The sequence below is a fragment of the Protomyctophum bolini genome (genome assembly GCF_963924005.1).
Source record: "Protomyctophum bolini genome assembly, chromosome: 14".
NCBI classification, from domain to species: Eukaryota; Metazoa; Chordata; class Actinopteri; order Myctophiformes; family Myctophidae; genus Protomyctophum; species Protomyctophum bolini.
Window position 1 is genome coordinate 15032891 of NC_137875.1, and position 22432 is coordinate 15055322.

Here is a 22432-nt window from a genome sequence, read left to right on the forward strand (position 1 = left end):
GCTGCTGTGTGTGTGTGTGTGTGTGTGTGCGTGCGTGCATGCGTGCGTGCGTGCGTTGCAGACATAGACGAGTGTGCGACAGGCAGACACACGTGCGGTCCAGAGCAGACGTGCTACAACACCAGAGGGTCGTTCACCTGCCAGTGTCCCACCGGCTTCCAGAGGAACGGGGATCAGTGTGTGGGTGAGTCCAGGCTCACTCCAGACTCTACTATTAATGTCTTCACTGAAAAACCTGTTTCTATGTCAGTGGTTCTCAAACGATTTCATGTCAAGGACCCCCAAAACGTATCTGAAATTGGCCGCCAGACCCCCATCTGAAAATATGTTGGAAAAAAATCACACCCATGTGAAGTGAGGGGCGCTAATATAATAAAGTCTATAAACTCATGTTGATCAGGGTGGTGTAATGGTGATGTAAAACAAATGGTGCCAACACAAACATTAAATTATCTTTACATTGAACTAAAGACAAACATTAAACCTGTATATAGGAGGGGCTAGCGGAGAGGTGAGTGCTAGGGGGGTCAGGTGGAGACTGAAGAGGTGAGTGCTAGGACGCAAGGTGGAGACTGAAGAGGTGAGTGCTAGGGGGTGAGGTGGAGACTGAAGAGGTGAGTGCTAGGTGGGTGAGGTGGAGACTGAAGAGGTGAGTGCTAGGTGGGTGAGGTGGAGACTGAAGAGGTGAGTTCTAGGTGGGTGAGGTGGAGACTGAAGAGGTGAGTGCTAGGTGGGTGAGGTGGAGACTGAAGAGGTGAGTGCTAGGTGGGTGAGGTGGAGACTGAAGAGGTGAGTGCTAGGTGGGTGAGGTGGAGACTGAAGAGGTGAGTGCTAGGTGGGTGAGGTGGAGACTGAAGAGGTGAGTGCTAGGTGGGTGAGGTGGAGACTGAAGAGGTGAGTGCTAGGTGGGGTGCTAGGTGGGTGAGGTGGAGACTGAAGAGGTGAGTGCTAGGTGGGTGAGGTGGAGACTGAAGAGGTGAGTGCTAGGTGGGTGAGGTGGAGACTGAAGAGGTGAGTGCTAGGGGGTGAGGTGGAGACTGAAGAGGTGAGTGCTAGGTGGGTGAGGTGGAGACTGAAGAGGTGAGTGCTAGGACGCGAGGTTGAGTCAGAAATTAACAAAGTGTATACAGTAGGTTAAACCTAAAAGTCATAAGTGATCAGTCCTATAGTCTCTGTGATGCTTGATGGATGCCCATATGTGTGTGTGTGTGTGTGTGTGTGTGTGTGTGTGTGTGTGTGTTTTCCCACAGACAGAGACGAGTGCAACCTGTCTCACTACTGCATGCATCGCTGTGTGAACACGGTGGGCTCTTACTACTGTGAGTGCAACGCGGGGCACCAGCTGGCCAGCAACAACCACAGCTGTATCGGTAAGGTTCCACTCAGTGTTGCATTGGTGATTTGATCTCTGGTGGTATACGCTACTGTATTGACGTCACGCGAACGTCACCTGCAGGTCACACCAGAGCCTAGAGGTGTCTGTGTCAGACGATGGACCCATGATGATATGCATACAGGCTCATATATGTTAATTTGCTCTGTGTAAATGGTAAATGGTGCATTTATATAGCGCCTTTAGCAAAGGCGCGTTACGTATAGATTGTGCATCAATTCACCCATTCACACACACATTCATCATACACCGATGGCGGTGGAAACCATGCGAGGCACCGACCAGCACAATTTGGGGTTCAGAGTCTTGCTCAAGGACACTTTGACGCTAACTCTGGGGGAGTCCGGGTTTGAACTGGCAACCTTGTGGTTACTGGTTACCATCCGGCAACCCTTTACCCCTGAGTAATAATCCCCTGAAATAATCAACAACAAAAAAAAACAGGAAAATAACATTTAAATAAAAAAAAAAAATCAGCTTCCCATCATGCACCTGTCTGGGGGGCCTTCAGTTCTTTAGTTATCGGCTAATAAAGCTGGTTTTCACTTTCATATGTGTGCGTGCGTGCGTAACATGGAAAAAATTAAGCGAAAAGAATAATACAAATTTCCTCCCATGCTGTGTAATTTAAACGTAGCCTTTTTTGCTGCTGAGGTGTACATTTTGTAAAGGACTTCATGTTTGCACGTGGAGTACATCTGCTTCCTTTAGTTTACTTCACATGCACGCACGCACACACGCACGCACACACACACACACACACACACACACACACACACACACACACACACACACACACACACACACACACACACACACACATTTTGCATGCCTCTGTGCACCTGCACAGAGGCATGAGAAAGGAAGGAAAAGCCATGAATATCCTGGTTACAAAGGTGCGTATCCTGGTTACAAAGATGCGTGTGTGCGTGTAATCACACACACACATGCACACACACACACACAACACTGTATTATTGCTCTACTTATGAGGGGACAAATGTTGCTAAAGACATTTTTACTCGAGACCCAACATATTTTGTCCGTGACCCACAAATGGATCCCGACCCACTGTTTGGTAAACAGTGCTCTAGATGCCTAATCCTAACCCAAACGCTACCCTGAATCTTTTCCTAAATGTAAACCTATAAAACTATAGAACAACAAGTCTCTCTAGTGGAGAATCAACAAAATGAAGACACAGTCTCTTTCTCAAGAACTTCTATACATGTGGGGACATCTGGTCCTCCCAAGTATATTAATACACGCACGCACGCACGCACGCACGCACGCACACACACACACACACACACACACACACAAAGTCACACACACACACACACACACACACACACACACACACACACACACACACACACATCAAAAGCAAATTGTCTTGCTCTTATCGCCAACATTTTACTCCAGTGCAGATGGAGAGAGAAGCAAAACAAACAAAAGTGTGCGCTGGCTGGCTGCCGCTCGGAACACGCAACCCGAACCTCGGAAACAAATCTCCCACTGACGTCAAACAATGACTCGCTGGAATGTTTCGTTTTTTTGCATTGACAGCAAAATGACAATGAGTTGTGTATTCATGAAACATGTTTAAGCGTATCAAATCTCACGACAGCTCAACCCCCCCCCCCCCAGCTATGCAGAGGCACTCAAAAATTCTAATAGATCTTCAGTGGGATTGTATCTGTGAGTGGTTCTCAGTGTTTTAAAGTAACTAAGTGCATGTACTCAAGTACTGTACTTACTGTAATTAAAGGGGAATTCCACTCATTTTCAACATTTTACTATAATATACCTTAGAGTTGTGTGGAAATAATAAAAAAGGTCCCCCCTATGCTGTGTTGCCTATACTAGAGGTCTGGGGAAAAAATCATTAACATTATTTATGAAGTACATCTTGATGATGTCACTGAGATGTACTTTATAATGTTTATTATCTCCACACTAAGGTATATTAATGACATAGTAAAATGTTGAAAATGAGTGCATTCCCTTTAAGTAACATTTTGAGATATTTTTTTACTTTATTTCAGCACTTTCTTTTCAAAATATTTTGGTTTTAAACAGAAGCCCAGGGGCAAGTATGAATGTCATCAAGTCACAGTTTCGTAGAAAAAAATAAAAATAACACAATGTTTCCTTCAAGGAAAAAAATTCTCCCCTTCAAGTCCCAATTTAGTAAGGCCAATTCCCAATTCCCAGCCTCTCTACAAGTACTCCATCTCTGCTAACCCCCACAATCAGTCATTGGGAGGGTGAAGAAAGCCTCAGGTCTCCTCGGGCCGTCAAGCCAACATCTTCTTTCCACAGCTGTACCTATAGCTCATTTTAATGTGAAGTAAATTATCCAGATGTTGTTGCAGATGTGAACGAGTGTGACGACGGCCAGAGTCCCTGTGAACACCAGTGCTACAACCTGATGGGATCCTTCCTCTGCCAGTGTGACCAGGGCTTTGAGCTGGCACCGGACACTACGTCATGCCAAGGTGGGCACGCACGCACACACACACACACACACACACACACACACACACACACACACACACACACCTCTGTCAGTGTGACCAGGGTTTTGAGCTGGCAACCGGACACCACGTTATGTGTGTGTGTGTGTGTGTGTGTGTGTGTGTGTGTGTGTGTGTGTGTGTGTGTGTGTGTGTGTGTGTGTGTGTGTGTGTGTGTGTGCTTTCAGACATTGATGAGTGCGGCTTCTCTAGCTACATGTGTCAGTACCAGTGCGTCAACAGTCCAGGCAGCTACTCCTGTGAGTGTCCAGATGGGTACCAGCTGCAAGGAGCCAGGCTGCTGCTGTGTCAAGGTACAGTGGTGGGGAAAAAGTACTCACATGTTTTACTTAAGTAAAAGTATCAATACTGCAATGTAGAACTACTCTACTCTAGTATAAAAGTCCCGAATTCAAAATGCACAAACGTATATTAAAATGTAATTTACTTAAATGTACCAAAAGTAGAAAGTATACTAATTATGTCCCATTTCAAGTTTCCAAATGTATTTAAAAAAAGGTCATTGTTTTTCGGAAAGAAAGAAAGAAAAAGGTCATGGGGTGGAGGAGGGAGGGGAATTCTCCTCATTTGACTCAATTATAATAACTCGATTATTCCACTGATCTTAGGCGCCCCAAATTATGTGGCTAATAGCCTCTCCAGTAACATCAACTCTCCAGTAATAGTGTCATGTGGAATGAGCGCAAAGGTTAGGGCTAAAACACACACACACACACACACACACACACACACACATACACGCACACGCATACACACACGCACGCACACACACACACACACACACACACACACACACACACACACACACACACACACACACACACACACACACTGTTGAGCTATAAACTGCCTCCTCTGTGGATTTATGTGCTATACGAGGATGATGTTCTTGAAGTAGGATTCATTTGAAGCTCCGTGCGGTGTTCCTTTTCAAAGGGTGGGCTGTTCTGTGTTCCTGTCCTGTCATTGGTCAGGTGCAGCTTTCACAAGCCTGTACGGGGCCCATGAATCCAGCACGTTGTGTTGTGTGTTCGGGGGTAGTGGGATGGAGGGATGGAGGGAGGGAGGGAGGGAGGGGGGATGAATCCGGGTCGCTTGTGCCAGAAATAGCCTCTGTGGTCTGGAGCGCGTTTGATGGGGTTGTTTTCATGGCCTGGGGGTACTGCAGCAGGGCGAGGGGTGCAGTTTAGGTCTCTCTGCCCGTCTGCCGTGGGAGCATCGGACGGGGGGGGGTCTTCCCTGGTGTTGTCGACTCACGGGGCACTTATACGACCCTGCGTGCTTCCCTGGGGGAGTTCCTTAACCTATTTAGACCTGAGGATGATTCTAAAAACGCCTTCTATATATATCCTGACCTAAGTTTTCTGAAAAACTTCAAATATTTATTCAAAAAATGTGATGGTAATGATAATTACGCATAATTACGCACGTGCGTGCATGTGTGCATGTTTGTGCGCATGCATGTGTTTACACTTCACAGTATGTATTTCTATAACTAATTCATACTCTCTCTCTCGTTCTGTCTCTCTCTCCCACTCTCTCTGCCATGTGATTGGCTGTCTCTCCATCACCAGACATAAACGAGTGTGAATCAGGAAGCCACGAGTGCCGTGAAGACGAGATGTGTTGGAACTACTTTGGAGGGTATCGTTGTTACCCCAAAGACCCCTGCCAGGAGCCCTACATCCGAACCTCAGAGAAGTACGTTTGCTTCCTTTCTATCTTCTTTTCTATTCTCTGTGCGTGACACCTCATCCACACAGGCAAGGGGAGAGCGTTCCGACGGCGATATCATGCAGAAAAACTGTCTTGATATGGAGCGCCGGGCCATTGCGTTGCAACATAGCCTGAACCAATCAAATAACCTGGCAATAAATAGCACCATGTAGATCTCAACCAATAAAAGTTTGCGGTAAGTCCGGACAGTCTCATTGGAAAAATGTGTATTCTAATGAGATTTCATTTTTCGCTCGCTCGCATCGCTGGCTCTAGACCCAGAATAAAAACACATGATGAATTAACTAGGGCTGTCAGGATTATCAAATTTGAGTGTTCATTTTTACTCAAATAATAACAGCCGGTCTACAAGCCGGTCTACAAGCTCACAACGCGCCGCAGTTGTGAGCTTGTAGACCTGCTATTTCCAGTGTTTTTTCAAAATGTGTGAAATATTGTCATGATGGAAACGATAGGGGCAGCAATGGCTCATGGGTGCGACGCATGGTGACCTTGTACATATGCTATTTTCAAATGGCAATTGGGTCGTCCACTCACAGTTAACAGTCTTTGTATTGAGTTTGTGCTTGAAATGTACTGTAATTCTGCAAACTGTTAATAAATATTTCAATCAATCAATACAGTACATTTTGACACCAATACTTTTGTACTTTTACTCTTTACTTTTGATTTCCCGAACGTTTACTTGTAACAAGAGTACATATTCCTACATTTGTGATGGCTTTTCACAGTCGCTGCATCTGCCGGTCTCAGACGGAGTGCCAGGGCCTCACGCCGTCCATCGTGTACAAGTACATGAGCATCCAGTCGGAGCGCTCTGTGCCCGCGGACATCTTCCAGATCCAGGCCACCAACATCTACTCCAACACACACAACACCTTCAGGATCAAGGCTGGCAACGAGGCCGGGGAGTTCTTCCTCAGGGTGGGTGCATGTACTGCCATTAAAAGTGTTCATCAGTCGGGGTTCATGCATGTGTTTGTTTTTCCGACGTTCTAAGAGCCCGACGGGCATTAGTCCGACACACTAGCCCAAACCCTAACCTCACAGGGAAGCCACGGGTTAGTTTTAACCGGCCATGCATGTGTCGTAAACCAGCATCGCATGCAGGGACTGGGGAGCCACGGGTGAGTCTACCAATCACGTGAATGTGTCGGACTGTTGCATGTGTCGGACTGTTGCATGTGTCGGACTGTTGCATGTGTAGGATAGGCATGTGGAAAATAATCGATACGTATCGATACATCGATTATGACGTGCGCGATGCGAGTGAATCGGTTCATTCACTGTGTGTCGGTAAAATTGACGGGTGAAATCTCGATGGATCGTTCGCGGAGTGCTTGCACCGGTAAAATCCGTGGTTGCACTGTTTTTTCATGGTAAATTTCACCCTATCCTGTGTTTCCGAGGCGCATTGAACGTACCATCAGAAAAGGAAGGAAAAAAAAGGTCTCTCGCAGCCAGCTCCGCACAGTGTGCGGCTGTGCGCTGCGAGCACGCAGCTACTCTGTGCAGAGTATACACGTTGAGACAACAGACTATAAAGAGCACCCGCGACGAACAGAAGTGAACCCCACGCACAAAGGAAGCACAACCTTTAGCTTTATAAAATAGCTGTCCGTCGATCAGTTGACTTTTCACTGTAGCGCTGCGTGCTGCAAATGATCCACACCCCACAGCTGTTCTAGCTGATTCTCCGACGCGAATCTGCGTCGCGACTCGCGATCATCAATTTGTAATTAAAGAAAGCTTCTGCTTCTGCTTCTGCACACGTGTACAACAACAACAACGCCACAGCTGGGTCAGTGTACTGCTTGCGTTTAAAGTCGTTTACAACCGTTCCACAACTTTCCACTGTCCAGCTTTCCCCTGCTATTCTCTGGGATAGAAGCCTTATTTATATTCTGCAGCAAGACGGTGTCGCACGCCTAAAATTGCAGATCCACAAGCTCACAGCGGGGCGTGGATGAGACGCGTTGTGAGCTTGTACATCTGCTATGTATTTATAACGTTAATAATACATGCAGGCCAGGGTCTTCAATGTTTTTTAGGTCAAGCCAAGGACCACTTAGCTGAGAGTGAGAGATCAAGCAGGGACCCCCACTATACATAGGCAATTATATTATTAAACTGTGTTGCAGATTAAACTACTTGTTTGACAGCACTACGAGTGTGACCTGTCATTTTTGTTTTGTTTATTTGTTTATTTTCTATTTATATGTTGGTAACATTAATTGAGCTATTACATAGGATATTACATTTTAATCTCTTGAACCCTCTATACTCAAAACCTCAAATTGACCTTTGAGATATAATTATTATACTATAGCCTATGATTATTAGTAATCTAACAATTCCACAATAACCAGCAGAGAGCAGACCCTTTGTTTACTTACATAATTCTATAATTTGGGTTGTTTGAGATGCAGAGCTATAATACTAACCTACAGTAAAACAATAAATTGCTTTGAATTTAAATGTAATGCATTTTTACATGTTTTGGGAAATTAATAGAGCTTTAATATAAATCCTTTCTATTGTGATGAATCTCCATCAAATCGCATCGTATCGGTAGAGGGGTGAATCGCATCGTATCGCATTGATTTGAACTAAATGGTTATCGCATCGCATCGCATCGGGAAGAGGGAGAATCGTATCGCATCGTATCGCCAGGGGATTCCATGTATCTCTAATGTATCGTATCGCTGGCAGTGCATCGAGATGCGTATCGAATCGTGAGATGAGACGAGATTCACATGCCTAGTGTAGGACTGTTGCATGTGTCGGACTGTTGCATGTGTCGGACTGTTGCATGTGTCGGACTGTTGCATGTGTCGGACTGTTACATGTGTCGGACTGTTGCATGTGTCGGACTGTGTGTCGGACTGTTGCATGTGTCGGACTGTGTGTCGGACTGTTGCATATCGGACCAACGTCTGCACCCCCCATCAATCTCCCTCGACTAAAATGATATGACGAAAAACGTTCACTTTTTTCCAACTAAATGAAAACTAAAGGCCTCTCTGATCTTATTTACAATACAAGCGAGTGGTTTCCAGATATTTACATATCGTTTTGCAAAACGGCACAACCGTAGGGTCTCTGACTCTTACCTTGTGTTTTGATTCTGTGTCCCATCCATCGTGCAGCGCTCCAGCAACGTGAGCGCCATGCTGGTGATGACCAAGCCCCTGACGGGCCCCCGGGAGCACGTAGTCGACCTGGAGATGGTCACGCACCACATGACCATGAACTACCGCTCCAGCTCTCTGCTGAGGCTCACCATCATAGTGGGACCCTACGGCTTCTGAACAGCACCTAACCCCACCCATCCCTCCAGACCCTACGGCTTCTGAACAGCGCCCACCCCCACCCATCCCTCCAGACTCTAAGGCTTCTGAACAGCGCCACCTATCTACCCCAACCCACCCCTCCAGCTCTCTGCTCAGGCTCACCATCATAGTGGGACCCTACGGCTTCTGAACAGCACCTACCCCCGCCCACCCCTCACCATCATAGTGGGACCCTACGGCTTCTGAACAGCACCTACCCCCGCCCACCCCTCACCATCATAGTGGGACCCTACGGCTTCTGAACAGCACCTACCCCCGCCCACCCCTCACCATCATAGTGGGACCCTACGGCTTCTGAACAGCACCTACCCCCACCCACCCCTCACCATCATAGTGGGACCCTACGGCTTCTGAACAGCACCTACCCCCGCCCACCCCTCACCATCATAGTGGGACCCTACGGCTTCTGAACAGCACCTACCCCCACCCACCCCTCACCATCATAGTGGGACCCTACAGCTTTCTGAACAGCACGACCTACCTAAGTACTATAGTCTCGGCCCCAGCCTTACTCATCGACGAAAAGAAAAGCCTGGTCACAACCTAAGGCAGAGAGAAAAGCCTGGTCACAACCCAAGGCAGAGAGAAAAGCCTGGTCACAACCCAAGGCAGAGAGAAAAGCCTGGTCACAACCTAATGCAGAGAGAAAAGCCTGGTCACAACCTAAGGCAGAGAGAAAAGCCTGGTCACAACCTAAGGCAGAGAGAAAAGCCTGGTCACAACCTAAGGCAGAGAGAAAAGCCTGGTCACAACCCAAGGCAGAGAGAAAAGCCTGGTCACAACCTAAGGCAGAGAGAAAAGCCTGGTCACAACCCAAGGCAGAGAGAATACCCTGGTCACAACCTAAGGCAGAGAGAAAAGCCTGGTCACAACCTAATGCAGAGAGAAACGGACAATAGCCGTGTAATGTGCCTAACGATCTTTAATTCACCCGAAACATAACTTTTTTTTAACCGCGACCATCAACGCTTTGGTTATGGATCTATCGTAAACCACTGAAAAAGACCACATGACGTAGATCTACGCCAACGGCAGTGAATGCGTTAAAAGCCTGTTAATTTAACGGTTGTTTGAACCAGGCGTTCCTCGTACAGCAGACATCAGCCCGGCATACATATATAACGCTAAGCCCAATGCTCTCTGCATCTGCACCGCATAGCCCCAACACAGCCAGGTCAAAGCTAGACCACCGCATAGCCTCAACACAGCCTGCAGGTCAAAGCTAGACCACAATCCACAGCACTTCTAGGCTGTTTTCTCTGGTACGAGAAATGAAGCGTTGTACTGCAGTGAGGAAAAGTCCCTGTGTGCGTGTGTGCGGGCGGGCGTGCGTGTGCGTCCTGTACACCTAACATTATAATAGGGAAAGTTCAGCACTTTGAGGTTGAAAAAGGTGCCTGCTGTGGTGCTGCGTGAAAGAATTAAACAAAAGGGGGAGGTGGAGCGAGGTGGCATTTAGGAGAAGAATCACAGTGCAGTGGTCCTATAATAGTGACGTGCGGGGACCCCCAGGGTCCTTGGCTAAATTATTGGTACCCCCCATATGGCCCTATAAAGCATAGTAAATTGGGAGTCCATGGCCCTACTGTATAAAGCATAGTAAATTGGGGTCCTATGAGAACCTCTTTTTAACCTGGTGTCACCATCAACAACACTCTCTGTCACTATTCCATGTTGGACCTGCATTGGAGAAATAATAATAATAATAATTATTATGTATATGCAAAGCTTTGCAGACATTTGAAAGCATAACTGGTGTCAGTATGGTTTTGCAGGGGTCCTCTCACCCATCCTACAGTATGTATGTTTGCAGGGGTCCTCTCACCCATCCTACAGTATGTATGTTTGCCTGTGTTTACCCTCACGACGTGGTCCAGGCAGGTTGAGAACAGTGTGGAGGTGTTACAGTCACAGTCTCTGCCCAGCAGGGAGAAATGACCACAGCCTGACCACAGCCTGCACCCATATAGACTTCAGCTTGAGAAGTCGTACGTGTACCGTGTGTGTGTGTGTGTGTGTGTGTGTGTGTGTGTGTGTGTGCACATCTGAGCAAAATGTCTTGCCTGAATCCAGAGCTAACAAGTGTAGTGTGTGCGTGCGGGTGTGCGTGCGGGTGTGCGTGTGGAAGACATGAGAGGGAAGGAAAGAGTGAGAAAGAGTTAGTTCCCAGCTCCAGGTTGTCGTGTGGAAGTGGTTGAGCTGTTTATTGGTTTCTGTGATGCCATCCTGCATGGCAACCCTCACTTATGAAGCTCTTCTGTGCTCCACGCTGCCCTCTGGGTACCCCCCCCCCCCCAACCCCCACCACTGGCACGGAGGGACTCCAGAAACACACTCAGGAAATGATGGCATTTATAACACATTGGCACATTTGGGCATAATCCACTTCTCGCTGTTTGTTTAAGGCCGGTTTTTGCCTGCTACTTGGTTGGTACCACGGTTAAGAGCTCTCTAGTCTAATGTGGGTTCCAGTCGGTATAAGTCGCTCTGGCACCAGGCTGGCTTTGCGTGAGAGAGATAATTACAATGTGCGGGCCGTGTAAGGGTGGCTCATAGAGTTAAGACACAGGGGGATTATTATAAGTGTTAATACAATGCCACCACACTCCTGGTGGAACAAGAGAGCGTTCAGCGCATTGCTTTACCCTTCACCCCCCCGACTGCTTTGGCTGCTTATTGTCGCGGAAAGATTCTTTAGCACTGAATGCCCTGTATTGAAAAGAAAACCCGGTATATTCACCACTCTTCTCGCAGTACAGTTAAGTTGTTATCTTTGGTCAAACCGAATCACTAGCTTGTATATACGTTTGGTTTTCCGTCGTTTCAGCACTGAACATGCAATTAGCCCATTATAAGACCTGAGGTCGATTCTACAAATGCCTTCTAAAGCAGTAGTTCTCACACTTTTATATAGAAGATTTATAGATAATGTTCAAAAATAGCAGATGTAGCTTGCTTGTACAGCTGCTATTTTTGAATATGCCAACGCTAAACTCTAAAATGACACTGATGCTTTCCTGGTTTTTAGTGGGTTTAGGGATTTAGAAGTGCCAATAGAAGTACATGTATACACACCACAGAGCAAATACTACACAAATGTGTTTGTTTTATCATTTTGTTCTGTCCAGACTGTACAACTGCTTACGACTTTATGAAATGTTCATTGAAATGCCTCGATGTTTTTTGTTTTTGTTTTTTTTCCTCCTCTATTTAAAATAGCCGATATATTTTTTCACATGTATCTTTTTGATCGATTTTTTGCACTCTGAAGTGCAAAAGTTATATTGTTAAATAAAATATGATGGATGAAATTAATCTTGTGGGTTTTCATTTGAAAAAGAGAATAAAGGTTATATTATAAAGGTTATATATCGGCTATTTTCAAATGGCCGAAATATATATCAGGCTGAAGTGGTTTATGTTTTTTAATAATAACCTATATCTACAAAGCCACTAGTAACTAAAGTGTTCAAATAAAGGTAGTGGAGTAAAAGTACAATATTTAGATCAGGTATGTAGTGTAATAGAAGTAAAGGTACTGGAAATTGGAAATACTCAAGTAAAGTAAACTACAAAGTAAACAAATACCTCAAAATTGTACTTAAGAAAATGTTACTTTCCGCCACTGTTGTTAACCCACCATGAACATTTTGTTCTTGTTCTTACGGCCTCTGCTCTGCCTCAGCTGCAGCATACTGCATACGGCCTCTGCTCTGCCTCAGCTGCAGCATACTGCATACGGCCTCTGCTCTGCCTCAGCTGCAGCATACTGCAGGCCTCTGCTCTGCCTCAGCTGCAGCATACTGCAGGCCTCTGCTCTGCCTCAGCTGCAGCATACTGCATACGGCCTCTGCTCCGCCTCAGCTGCAGCATACTGCATACGGCCTCTGCTCCGCCTCAGCTGCAGCATACTGCATACGGCCTCTGCTCCGCCTCAGCTGCAGCATACTGCATACGGCCTCTGTTCTGCCTCAGCTGCAGCATACTGCATACGGCCTCTGCTCCGCCTCAGCTGCAGCATACTGCATACGGCCTCTGTTCTGCCTCAGCTGCAGCATACTGCAGGCCTCTGTTCTGCCTCAGCTGCAGCATACTGCAGGCCTCTGCTCTGCCTCAGCTGCAGCATACTGCAGGCCTCTGTTCTGCCTCAGCTGCAGCATACTGCAGGCCTCTGTTCTGCCTCAGCTGCAGCATACTGCAGGCCTCTGTTCTGCCTCAGCTGCAGCATACTGCAGGCCTCTGTTCTGCCTCAACTGCAGCATACTGCAGGGATCACAAGATCTGTCTTCTTATGTCATGGAAACATATACTGTGTAGTGTAAGCCCTGGTATGAAACGCTTCTGTTGCCTTTTCCATGTGCTCAATCGGGACAAGGTGAGAAGGATTTCAACTTGAATATAATGATGATAAATGCAGTGTACGACAACAGAGTGTCACCGGCAGTTCATTTCTGGGCGCTCGTTTATAGTGCAGCAATCCAAGACCATCCAACGTGTGAGGAAGGATGGATGGGGAAGCAGGGTCAACATAATTATGGAATGTCAGGTTTGAGGTGAAATGTAGAGTTGCTGACCAATATTGATGACATCAGGGATCTCCGCATATGGGCTTAATATTGATGACATCACGTGATGTCACGAGGCATGACCATACAGTATATGGGGCGTGACTGACTGACTGACGGGAAATGCTAGTGCTGTCTCAATAAAGTGGGTAATTACTGTAGGGCAACTACACGAATAAGGCCTAATTAATTCTAAACCTCGTATAGACCTATAACCACTAAATGTCTAATCCTAGCCCTAACCCCCAACCTGAATCTATAACCTATAACCACTAAATGTCTAATCCTAGCCCTAACCCCCAACCTGAATCTGTACTGTGAGCCTATTATTATACCACCACAAACCAACCATTTATTTTGCGAGAGAATTGGGAAAATTGTCCTCACATAATGTCTTATTTCTCAAAGTCTACTCTGCTTGTTGTGGGGACATTTAATTGGCACTCAGAAGTGAAGTAATTCAAGTACACACACACACACACACACAAATCAGAAATGGGCTGGGGCTGGGTGTTTACGGTAAGATGTTACTCAATCATTGTGCTGCGCAGGGCTCTTAGTCAGAACCCTGGCTGTTTGGGACAAGCATGATGTGTCACAGTTCCCCCTGAACCCTGTGCACAGCAGCTATGCAGCTCTCCCCTGTGCATTCATTGGATTCATTGAACCCTCACTGGTTCCATCTGCCTGCCGAGAGCGCCCTACCCCATGCCAGGGTTTTGGATCTGATGAATGCAAGCACGTTTACTATGTATTATAGCTCTAGAATTACCACAGTTATCTAAGTCAGTGGTTTTCAACCTTTTTCACATCAAGGCCCATGACATATTCGTCATTTGAGCCATGGACCACCATTTGAGGAGATTTAGCCTCGCAGACCCAAAACGATAGGGGACACACTTTGTTCAGTGTTGAATCAATGGCACGCATTTTACAGCTCATATAATAGGCCTACATGTTTTAATACAATGAAAAACTGCAGATATACAGGGAGATTCTTATCTTTTTCTGGGCCTCCCTGGTTGTTCTTAGAAATGAGGGACCCTTATGCAGGTAGTTGGCAACACTAGTCTTTCAGAACCACTGCCTGGTTTGTATACTTTACCACCCTGTCAGCAAGGGGTCTTCAACAGGGGGTCCTGGACCGGGAGGGGTTCTCAGAGTTACTACAGGGAGGCCACCAAAACTTTGTGTGATAGGATTAACCACTTGGACCCTAGGCTATAGCGTCCCTATTCCATAAATTAAGACTGCACAATGTAAAGCGCCTTGGATAAAAGCGCTATATAAATGCACCATTTACCATTAAGAAAATAGATTATTATTTTTTGTGTGTCAATTACGGTATATGTTTCTATTTGTCACAGTCTGTCTCTCCCTGTGTCTCCACCCTGGCCACTCCCATATCCCATTCCACCACGCTGCAGTCCCATTTACACACCTGTCTCCAACTCCCTCATCAGCCCACCTGTGAACATTTCTACAATCAATCAGCTCCTATAAAACTGGACTCAGCTCAAACACTCATTGTCAGTTCATATGTTTCTTGTCATCGATGCATCGCCTGTTCCTGCTTTCCTGGTTTGACTACTTTGTTATGTTCCTATTATTGCCTGATTCCTGACTACAACTTCAGTGTAAGATCATCTCTACATTAAATACTTTGAAATCTACTCTTGTTTGTTGTGACTTTGCAGATGGGTTCAACTCTCTCTGCATCCTTGACAATTTTTCTCTGTTTGTTTTTATTTAAGTGATTTATTTGCAACCGAAGGTCGCAGTTGACTATGTCACGATACCTAACTCAAATCCATGCCACTCACCCCAGGTCATCGTGACATCACGTGACGTGACATCAGCCCCCTGGTCACCCCAGGTGCCCAGATCACGTGACATCAGAGGCCCATATATGGTGCCCAGGTCATTGTGACATCACGTGTCAGGGATGGATATATAAAGTAGTAAATTGCAACCTGCTGTCGCACGTACGCCCATATATGGAGATCCCTGATGTCATCAATATTGGCCAGCAACTCGTCTGACCTCAAACCCTTAGATCTCCATGTATGGATATATGTCAGAACCTGTTCTGACATTCCATATGTTGAATTTGATCTTTCCCCATCCATCATTCCTCTTCCATGTCTCCCTTTGGACTTATACCTGTCCATTCAAACTCTAGACAGGCCTGCCCCAAAGTTATTAGTGCAGCCACACCCGGCAGCCGGCGAAAACTAGAGTTCTCAACAGGCCCGAAAATTAAGGCCCGGCCTTACTTGGGCCCTCATCAAACCCTGTACACAAGAGTGTCTCCGCCACCACCCTTACATTTCTATACTGTATGGAGCTGACCTGTTCTGACATTCCATATGTTGATCTGACCTCATAAAACCCTGTACACTCAAGACATGATCCTTATATGGGAAATACAGAATTCATTCCATGTTGATCTGACCCCCCCATGGCATGCCATAGCGCCAGCGCTTGCCCAGCAGTCTGCCGTCAACGAGGCGGATACATGCACGCGACCTCAGGAGTCTTATACTGGTGTTTCTTAATCTTGATACTGACTAAAGGCCTATCCACACCAAAGGGTATGGTTTTAACGTTGTCTCTGTGGTGTGATAGGCCTATATGTCTTGTTGCACGTTGACCCATGTTGACCCTAGTGATTCAACGCATGGAATTCAATGGCCCAAACCACACCAAAGGGTCAAGACTGTTTTAACGTTAACTCCTTGCAACCATTTTGACCCAAGGAGTTGCATGGTTACTCTTTGGTGTGGTTAGGGCTTAAGGTCACACTAACCTTAACTGCTAAAGCTGATCTGTTGATGAGCAAAATGTGGTTTAGTAGACCAGTGAGCTGGGGCAGATCGAGGCAGTTCATTCTGAACACAGAGCAGAGCAACAAGCAGAGTGCATGGCTGCTGTTATACTGTATGTGTAAGAGTCAACATAGAGTTATTAGAAGATTCCCCCAAGTGGATATGCAGCCAATAAGATATTGTTGAAATTTGTGTCTGTATTGTAACTTGTGTTCGTTCTTATCATTATTGTTCTCTATGAGAATGCTTGTACTAAACGTTATGTGTATGTTTTTATAGTTCCCACTGCATTTGGCAATTAAGTATGTCTAGGCACAACAAAAAGAACACCTTGTGATAGTATTTATCAGTAAAATAAGTAACTTTTGTTCAACTTTGAACCCTCTTTCACATGGAATTATGGGTTTGTGCTGTGCTTCCAAACTCCAACACTTACAATAAGGTGAATGATAATCACCTGCAAGTCATTTCTTGACAGAAAGTAACTCATAACATGCCACGGTGTATTTTGATGAAACAAACACTAACAAACTAACGAAGTGATAATTCAAGGTTTTCGTACAGCTGCAATGTTGGTGAGTCTATAGTAAAAATAGGTAAACAATACAGTACTTGTATTAGAGTACAGACTTGTACTAGAGTAAATGTACTTCGTTACTTATATCCACCACTTGTCTGCAGGCCAGGCTCGCGCTGTTCTCTTGGGTTCAGGAACAGGCACACCTGCAGGGCAGATAGTTACACATGCAGGACAGATGGACCATCCAAACCCACTTACCTTTTTATCATGATGTGCTGCTCTGGAATGCCTCGTACACCAGATGCCCTGCGCCACGCCGCGCGGCCGCCGCATAACTTCATTCATTAAACACAGCGGTGTTCTTGTACCAAAGGTTTACCATTTGACTGAGTAGTGAGTACTCTATTTAACCCATTTAGACCTGAGGACGATTCCACAAATGTCTTCTGAAATGTTTTCTGAAAAAACCCATGTTTCTATGTCAGCGGTGCTCAAACTATTTTGTCAAGGACCTCCAGAATTATATGTAATTGGCCGCTGAACCCCATCTCAAAATATGTTGTTCCAGGGACTCCCCAGAAGCAAAGATATGAGTTAAAAATGTTCGCTTTGAAAGACTATATATTCCAAATTTGCACGGCATTTTCACGATTTTTCTAAAATAGCAGATCTACAGTACACTATGAGCTTGTAGATCTGCTATTTTTCAAAAGCTAAAGCAACATAATGCTTAAAACACCAAAAGGGGTTCCTGCCAAAAATGGGTTAAAGGGACAGTTCACCCCCGAAAAGACTTGTGTTCTATCGAGTACTCGCCCCATATGGAAACATGAGTTAATGGATTGTTTTATTTTTGTTTTTGTCACATTCCTAAAGCCGATAATTTGATGACCAGCAGTGGTTCCCTATGGAGACACAAAGAGATGTCACATTATATCATATACAGTATCCATCATGAATTCAAGTCTCCATGGGGTGAGTATCTGTACAGTTGTATGTGTAATTTTGGATACTTCACTTGGTGACTCCACTAATATATTTCAAAGACAAATATGTACTTTTGACATCCACTATATTTCTATAGGAATGGACAAAAGTCCATAATGGATTAACCGCTTGAGCTCTGTTTAAAATGTAGTGAAAATAGCGGATCTACAAGCCCACAGCAGGGCGATGTGAGCGTGTAGATCTTTTATTTTCACTATTATTTGGAAGTACAATCAAAGGTTATTATGGTAAAAGGATAACACAAACAAAATGCCCCATGGGGTCTTGTTTCCCCAGTATCTATAGGCTCCTTATTACTTATTGACTGGAGTACAGTACATCATGGAGTAGTTGAGTGCTTTTTGTGTCCGCCACTGATTAAACGTTTCACTGGCCTCGGAAGGATCTGAAGTTCAAAACCTTAGTTACATCACAGAGCGTTCCCGAAAACTAGCCTCACGATGAATCACCTCACGCCGAGCAACAGCTCACAAACACTTGCTGGTGTGAGGTCAGTGCACGTGCGTGCGTGAGGCCTTGCAGAGTGGCTGTCAGTGTAAAAAACAGTTGTGTAATGCCCCAATTTACGCCCCCACCCCCCCGTGCAGATCTAGAAGATCACAGCACTTCGCATCAGTGACACACGCTTGGCTTGTGAACTTGTAGATCTGCTATGCTGTCGACAAGCTATAGGGCCAGCTAGGATTCAATCCCGGGAAAGCTTCTGTCATTTTAAGATTCTAGCTTTGGCAATTCAAAAGTAGAAGATGTACTATAGCTCTCCCTCCCTCCGTTTATATGGCTCCGAAATGAGGTACCACACAACCGGGTACCGCCGCGCGAAACGAGGTACGAATTGTGCATCGCGGGAAAATATTCGCCATGCAGGCGTGACCGATGCCGGTATACCCGGTTGTGTAGAACCTCATCTCGGAGCTACGTCGCGGAAAGAGAGGTTCCATAATGGAGCTACAAATGGACAAGCTCACGGGTGCACATGTTTGTTCGGTCCGACGCACTAACAGTCCGACATGCATTAGTCAGACACCCTATACCCCAAACCCTATACCTAACCACCCTAAACTCACAGGGAAGCCACGGGTGAGTCTTAACCCGGCCCACGCATGTGTCTTTACCGGCAACGCTTGTCGGGAGCCATGGGTGAGTCTTAAGGAAATTGAGTCCCATTGTTTACAATGGCGAATCTGCCGGAGGAAGTAGCCGTGCGCTGCCCGGGCGGTTGTTGTGTTCGCCACTATGGAATACATTTCTACACTACAACAAGCGATTACACCGTTTTAAAGTGGATTTTCATGACGAGCAACTCAGCTATCGGTGCACTGGCTGTTCAAAGGTAACTTTAAACATAGGCAGTCTAGCCTGAAAGATGCCCGTATATTGTTGGCATTCAACCTGTTTTAACCAGCCGGACCAACGTGCACTGCAGAGTGTCACTCCAGTGCCACGCTGCAAGCTTGTAAATCTGCTATTTTTGAACATTTCTGAAAAGTTATTCATATAGAACTACTGGTTTAGAAGGAATTCGTATAGAGTCGGCCTCGGGTCTTCATGGGTTAAGAGTGCTGCTTCAAGGTGCGTTAATGGCAAGACGAGTGCATGAGGAGGTGAGAAATGACTCGTTTACTGGGCGGCATTTGAAACCGGAAAGATGTCATGGGATGAAGTCACCTGTTACCGTTGGCGAGAGCTATAGTGCCTCACAAGGGTGGCATAACCACACAGTGGCATTTACGGGGAGGGAGATCACACACACACACACACACACACGCACACACACAGTGGTGGAAAAAGTACTCACGATTTGTACGTATGTAAAATGAATATCAATAGGCCTACTGAAATAAGGAGAAATATACTCTGTTACAAGTAAAAGAGTCCAGAATTCAAAATGTACTTGAGGTTTTGGCATAAAAATTTACTTAAAAGTACCAAAAGTTAAAGTACTCGTATATGCAGAATGTCCCATTTCAAGTTTCCCCATGTATAAAAGATAGCCGAGCTACGTCGCACTGTGAGCTTGTAGATCGGCTATTTTCAAATATGAAAATGAAGTGAAAGTGAAGAAATGAAGTGCTTAATTTATGTTTTGTAATAATAATAATCAAAATCTACAAAGTAACTATAGTAACTAAAGCTTTCAAATAACTGTAGTGCAGTAAAAGTACAACATTTGGATCCGAGATGCAGTGGATCTAGTAAAAGTATACTGAAAATTGGAAATACTCCGTTAAAGTACTACCTCAAGATTTTACATACAGTACTTAAGTAAATGTACTTAGTTACTTTCTACCACTGACACACACACACACACACACACACACACACACACGCACACACACACATGTGACATCACATTTTTGTGAGTTTGTGAGGTACAGTTTGTGTCATTGCGGTGATCTACGGCACACTGCCTGCCTGCATGGTCACTGCATGTGGCTGTTGGCCGTGTGCCAGGTCGTAAACACGGCCTTCAGTCGGCCAGAAATATAAATCCTGGAGGTCCACAGCTGTGTGATTACATTCACTAATTACACTCTAGGAGCAGTCACTCCAAGAGGGCCGACCGAGCAAGCGAGACAGGCCCTCGGGGTGCTGTGAACGTAATTATATCTTGACAATTAATGGGCCCCGCCGCCACTCCTCAGGAGAAGAGTTTGTTAGATGGTTGGTGACGCACCTACCGGACTGTTTTTAGCTCAACGGGGGAAGCCTTTGAATTATGACATAATTATAAGGGGGGTGGGGGGGGGAACGTGATAGAGATGATGATTATCCCCAGGTACTGTAAACGCACTTTGCCTTTGATGCTGTGCGTTTCACTGGCAGGAAAAAAGCAGAGCTCTTTTCTAACGGGAGGTCTCCTACAGTGCCGATATACAGCACACACAGGAGGTGATGTTTCAGGAGAACACGGCGTAACTGTTCTGCCTTCTATTCCATAAACGTAACCTCTATACAGTATATATAAACACATTTTGGCCTTTTGAAAATAGATCTGATATTTTGCATCTTGATGTCAATACTTTTGTACTTTTACTCAAGTAAATGTTCAATTACTTGTAACTGTGTATTTCTACATTGCAGTATGCCTATTGATACTTTTTACTTAAGTAAAACATGCAAGTACTTTTTCCCACCAGGCGGTCCATCCATCCATCCATCCATCCATCCATCCATCCTCACAGTACAGTGAGAACCTCAGTGAACTCGATGAAAGTGTTACTTTATTTAGACAAGGTCAGAGAGGAGCTCAGCCATGTTGCCATAGCACCTAGAGTACACACACACACAGTCGCATGCACGCACACACGCACGCACACTGGGAAAGCACATGCGCCGACATTTCCAGCAGTTGTTGAAAACAGTCAACAACTATAGCGTGAAGCCCATTAGGCGATGGCGGTGGCACTTAGCTTCTAGAGGAGCTTTCTGACTGCATGGGGCACATGTTTGGGGCACTGTCTGAAAAAAAGTGGCCGGTTAAGACTGAGGTTAGGTTTAGTGACCTTCGTGGCCGGTTAAGACTGAAGGTTAGGTTTAGTGACCTATACGTGGCCGGTTAAGACTGAGGTTAGGGTTAGTGACCTATGTGGCCGGTTAAGACCGAGGTTAGGTTTCTGGTTTAAGGAAGGAACGATGACATGTTGACCCAAAGCATGTCGTGTTTTAGCTCAGTGGCAGCAGCGGTGCGCAAAACATCACCATTACATGTAGCCTAATGCAAGTCAAACTACCAGACAGTCCCTCTGTATCGTCCCGTTAGCCTCAAGGCTGTATGACGTACGTAGTGCAGTGAGATAATCCAAAGTTCCAAACAAACACAGAGAAAAGCCACCATTTTACAACTCTCTAAATCTTTCTCACATATACACCCTCTCTCTCGCTCTCTCTCTCTCCTTCCCATCCCGTCCACCTCTATCTCTCCCACCCCGTCCCGTCCCGCTCTCACATCTGTCCAGGATTTTCAAGCTTGGATGATCCACTTTTCATATTTTCCACTTTCCTCCCATTCCTCCACATGCAACGAGAGAGAGAGAGAGAGAGAGAGAGAGAGAGAGAGAGAGAGAGAGAGAGAGACACAGACAGACAGACAGACAGACAGGGTTTGTGTGTGTGTGCGCGCACGCTGATGTGCCAGCCACAGTCAGTAATACTTAGGTTGAGGTGTCCTCTCCTCTTCTCTCCTCTCCGCTCCTCTCCTCTCCGCTCCACTCCTCTTCGCTCCTCTCCTCTCGCTCCACTCTTCTTGCTCCACTCCACTCCTCTCCTCTCCTCTCCTCTCCTCCAGGAGCAGGGTGTGTGTATACTGTTGGAAAGGCCTGTAATGAACAGAAGGTTGGCTCCATGCCTGATCAAATTCCTCTGCTGTCTCCTATCTATCTTGCCTTCCAAAAAATGTTCGGCATACCAGCGGGTTTTATTGACTTGTCAGAGCAGACAGGGGCGAGCAAGCTCTACCTTGTAAGGCGTGCGTGCACCTAGCGCATT

The 22432-nt window shown here is 45.8% G+C and overlaps 1 protein-coding gene across 4 annotated transcripts in view; it reads left to right on the forward strand.

Annotated features, from left to right (window-relative positions):
- The window catches only part of efemp1 (EGF containing fibulin extracellular matrix protein 1), a 33180-nt gene extending 20852 nt beyond the window's left edge, over positions 1–12328 (forward strand). For all 4 annotated transcript variants that reach the window (XM_080782298.1, XM_080782297.1, XM_080782300.1 and 1 more), the window contains exons 5-11: positions 62–184; positions 1251–1370; positions 3772–3894; positions 4101–4226; positions 5508–5634; positions 6402–6594; positions 8820–12328. In XM_080782298.1, coding sequence (XP_080638424.1) covers positions 62–184; positions 1251–1370; positions 3772–3894; positions 4101–4226; positions 5508–5634; positions 6402–6594; positions 8820–8981 — 974 coding nt within the window. In that variant the 3' untranslated portion in view covers positions 8982–12328. The remainder of the gene's footprint in view (positions 1–61; positions 185–1250; positions 1371–3771; positions 3895–4100; positions 4227–5507; positions 5635–6401; positions 6595–8819) is intronic.
- The last annotated feature ends 10104 nt before the right edge of the window (positions 12329–22432 follow it).